The sequence below is a fragment of the Trypanosoma equiperdum genome (assembly GCF_001457755.1).
Source record: "Trypanosoma equiperdum strain OVI genome assembly, contig: ctg_1481, whole genome shotgun sequence".
Taxonomy (NCBI): domain Eukaryota; phylum Euglenozoa; class Kinetoplastea; order Trypanosomatida; family Trypanosomatidae; genus Trypanosoma; species Trypanosoma equiperdum.
Genome location: NW_027123484.1, coordinates 1 through 2605, shown reverse-complemented (window position 1 = coordinate 2605; position 2605 = coordinate 1). Strand labels below are relative to the sequence as shown.

General features: G+C 45.3%; 2 protein-coding genes across 2 annotated transcripts; both read right to left on the bottom strand.

Moving 5' to 3' along the window:
• Positions 1-202: 202 nt before the first annotated feature.
• On the bottom strand, positions 203-1663 carry TEOVI_000552900 (uncharacterized protein; the record flags this gene model as incomplete). Its single annotated transcript, XM_067221788.1, has 1 exon — positions 203-1663. The coding sequence occupies one exon, from the start codon at positions 1661-1663 to the stop codon at positions 203-205; it is 1461 nt and encodes a 486-aa protein (XP_067077889.1).
• A 566-nt stretch (positions 1664-2229) lies between these two features.
• TEOVI_000552800 (60S ribosomal protein L44) lies at positions 2230-2550 on the bottom strand (the record flags this gene model as incomplete). The annotated part of the gene is made up of 1 exon (XM_067221787.1): positions 2230-2550. One exon carries the CDS (start codon positions 2548-2550, stop codon positions 2230-2232), a length of 321 nt encoding a protein of 106 aa, XP_067077888.1.
• Between the last annotated feature and the right edge of the window lie 55 nt (positions 2551-2605).

Genomic DNA, 2605 nt, shown 5'->3' with positions numbered 1-2605 from the left:
CCCCCCCCCCTCTCCCTTGTGAGGTTCTTCTTGCTGCTTTCGTTTCTTCCTTTTTTGTTGTTGTTGTTGTTTTTTTACTGGTTCTCTTTGTTTGCTTTTGTTTTGTTTTGTTTTTCCTTTCCTCTCCCCATGCCTTTTTACCAACGCCACTCCACCCAACATTCTCACCATGAAAGTCTCCGTACTCGCAATTCCAACATTGTTAAAGTCGAAGAAGTCCGGTATTTGTTATTCTTTGAGGTGTTGTCGCTGGTTGAGCGGCAGGAATGTTAAGAGTAAATTGCGCTGGTGGGGCGGGCACAACACCCCTCGTGTTGTGAACCAAAGTTTCCACGGGATTTGCACGTAACGGAACGACGGGAATATCAAAGGAGGGAACTCCGGTAAGGCCCCGCTGCACAAATGGAGTAGTGGGGCCCGTGAGAGGAACTAACGGTGCATCAGCAAAACCTGCTAGAGAAAATGCATGACTCAGTTGCTGTTGTTGCTGTTGTTGTTGTTGTTGGGTTGCTGGAACTTCGGCATATGCAACTAATGGAGGTGTATGATCCACAACAGGAGTAACTGGGGCTGCTACGGACGGAAGTTTCACTGCCTTCGGCGACGAGCGACGCTGCCGTGGTGTTTTTTTCACTTCACTTTTCTCCACTGGCGCCACCTCCTGCACATCATCCACAGCTTCTACAGTCACATCTTTTATGACTGGTTCCTCTTCGGCTGCAGTTGCAACAACTACTGGAAGCAGATCCTCCCCCTCAACAACAGGCGCTATTACAGCGGGTGCTACAACAGTTTTTGGTCCCTCCTTGCGTGGACTTCTGTTTCTTCTTCCCTTCGCTTCGATAACTGGAGCATGAATTATTTCTTCCTCATTCCCCTCTTCCACAACCGCCGCCACTACTTCAGGTTGTGTCTCTGACTTCACTCGTCTTCTACGTTTCGTTTTTGTTGTTGCCATTTCCTCTGCTGCTAGAGCCTCAACAGCTTCCGCTGCTTCAGGTGCCGCTAACGGAGCCTCATTTGCCACAGCCATCACCGGTGGCGCGCTTTCGGCCTCCTTTTGTTTCTTCAAAAGCGCAGCCGCATTCTGTAGTTCCTCGCGTCTCTTCTTGCTCAATTCTTCAATCAGAAGTAAAAACTTTTGTTCTGCTTCAGATTCTATTTTCTTTTTGAATGCACGTTCCGCTTCGGCATCAGCTGCTTTCGCCGCACGGCGCCCTCGAGTAGTCTTCCGTGGAGGAGCTGGTGAAACGGATGCTGCCACATCTTCTTGCTTTAATCTCTGCAACTCTGCAATGGCCCTTCGTTTATTGGCGGCATAGTGACGAACAAGTTTGGATTCTTCCTCCTTCTCCTTCGATACCGCTTTCCGTATGGCAGCCCGAATGACTAACCGGCGCCGCTTCCGCTCTTCCCTCACCATTTGCAGAAACAACCGCTCTGCTTCTCTTTCACGTTGCTTTCGTTGTTTGTCCGCAGCTGTTACTCGCTGCTCCGCTTTTGGTTTAGTTTTCTCTTTTGTTTTCACTACGGGTTCTGATGATCCCTTTGCATTCAACTTCGCTGCTTTTTTGGCTTTTACCATCCCTTTCAACTCCTTCTTTTTAACGGATGGCAAACCACGAAGCACCGCGGCTCCTCGTAACAACAAGGACCGCAGCATCTTCGCCTACTCACTCCCTTTTAGGACTGAAGTAGGTGAATAAATACACACACACAATATATATATATATACTCTCCTCCTATTTCCTCTCTATTTCTTTTTTCCTTTGTTGTTGTTGTTGTATGTTACAATATGACTTCATTTCCAGTCAAAAAGAAAAAAAGAAGAGAAAATAAAAGGAAGTTAAAGTGAACCTCCTTAATTACTACAGATAAAAGAAACGCACACGTGCATCCCCCTTTAACCATAACGCATCCACTCTTGCCTAACAAAAGTAAAGGAATGGATGGGGAAACCATAGTTTTGTCCCCCCCAAAAAAAAAAAAAAGTGCACAGCGCTGCCTGCCCTACTCATATGTTGTCACATGCATTATTACTCCCACACCATCAGGTGTAAAAGGTAAATACGGAAAGAGTCAGTCTCTTTTTTTTTAAAAAAAAAGAAAGAAAGAAATGAACAAGAGGGTCAGAATAAGATAAGACGAAAGGTAAAAGAAGGACTGAAGTCAAGATAGAAAATAATCGGACCCCACAACGATATCGCGAATCGAAGGTTTAACCTACGTTTACCATGTAGGATCCTTGTTGCCAGTCTTCTTTTTGTCATTCAGCTCAAAGTGCTTCGTGCGCTTCAAGACATTTTGAATAATCGACTTGCAGTTGGAGCACTGAAGCTTCAAAACAATTTTTTTTGTCGTTTTCGCCTTCTTGTGGAAAATAGGTTTCGTCTGACCACCATAACCGGACTGTTTGCGGTCGTAACGGCGCTTACCTCTGGCATACAAACGTGCCTTACCAGCTTTATACTGAACTACCTTAAAACTCTTGTGAGCATTGCACCTTTCATCAGGGCAATGCATTTTCTTCTTTTTGGGGTAGTTAACCATCTCCTTTCCTCCTCCTCTGCCCTTTATAACACAAGAAATAATAAATAAATAAATA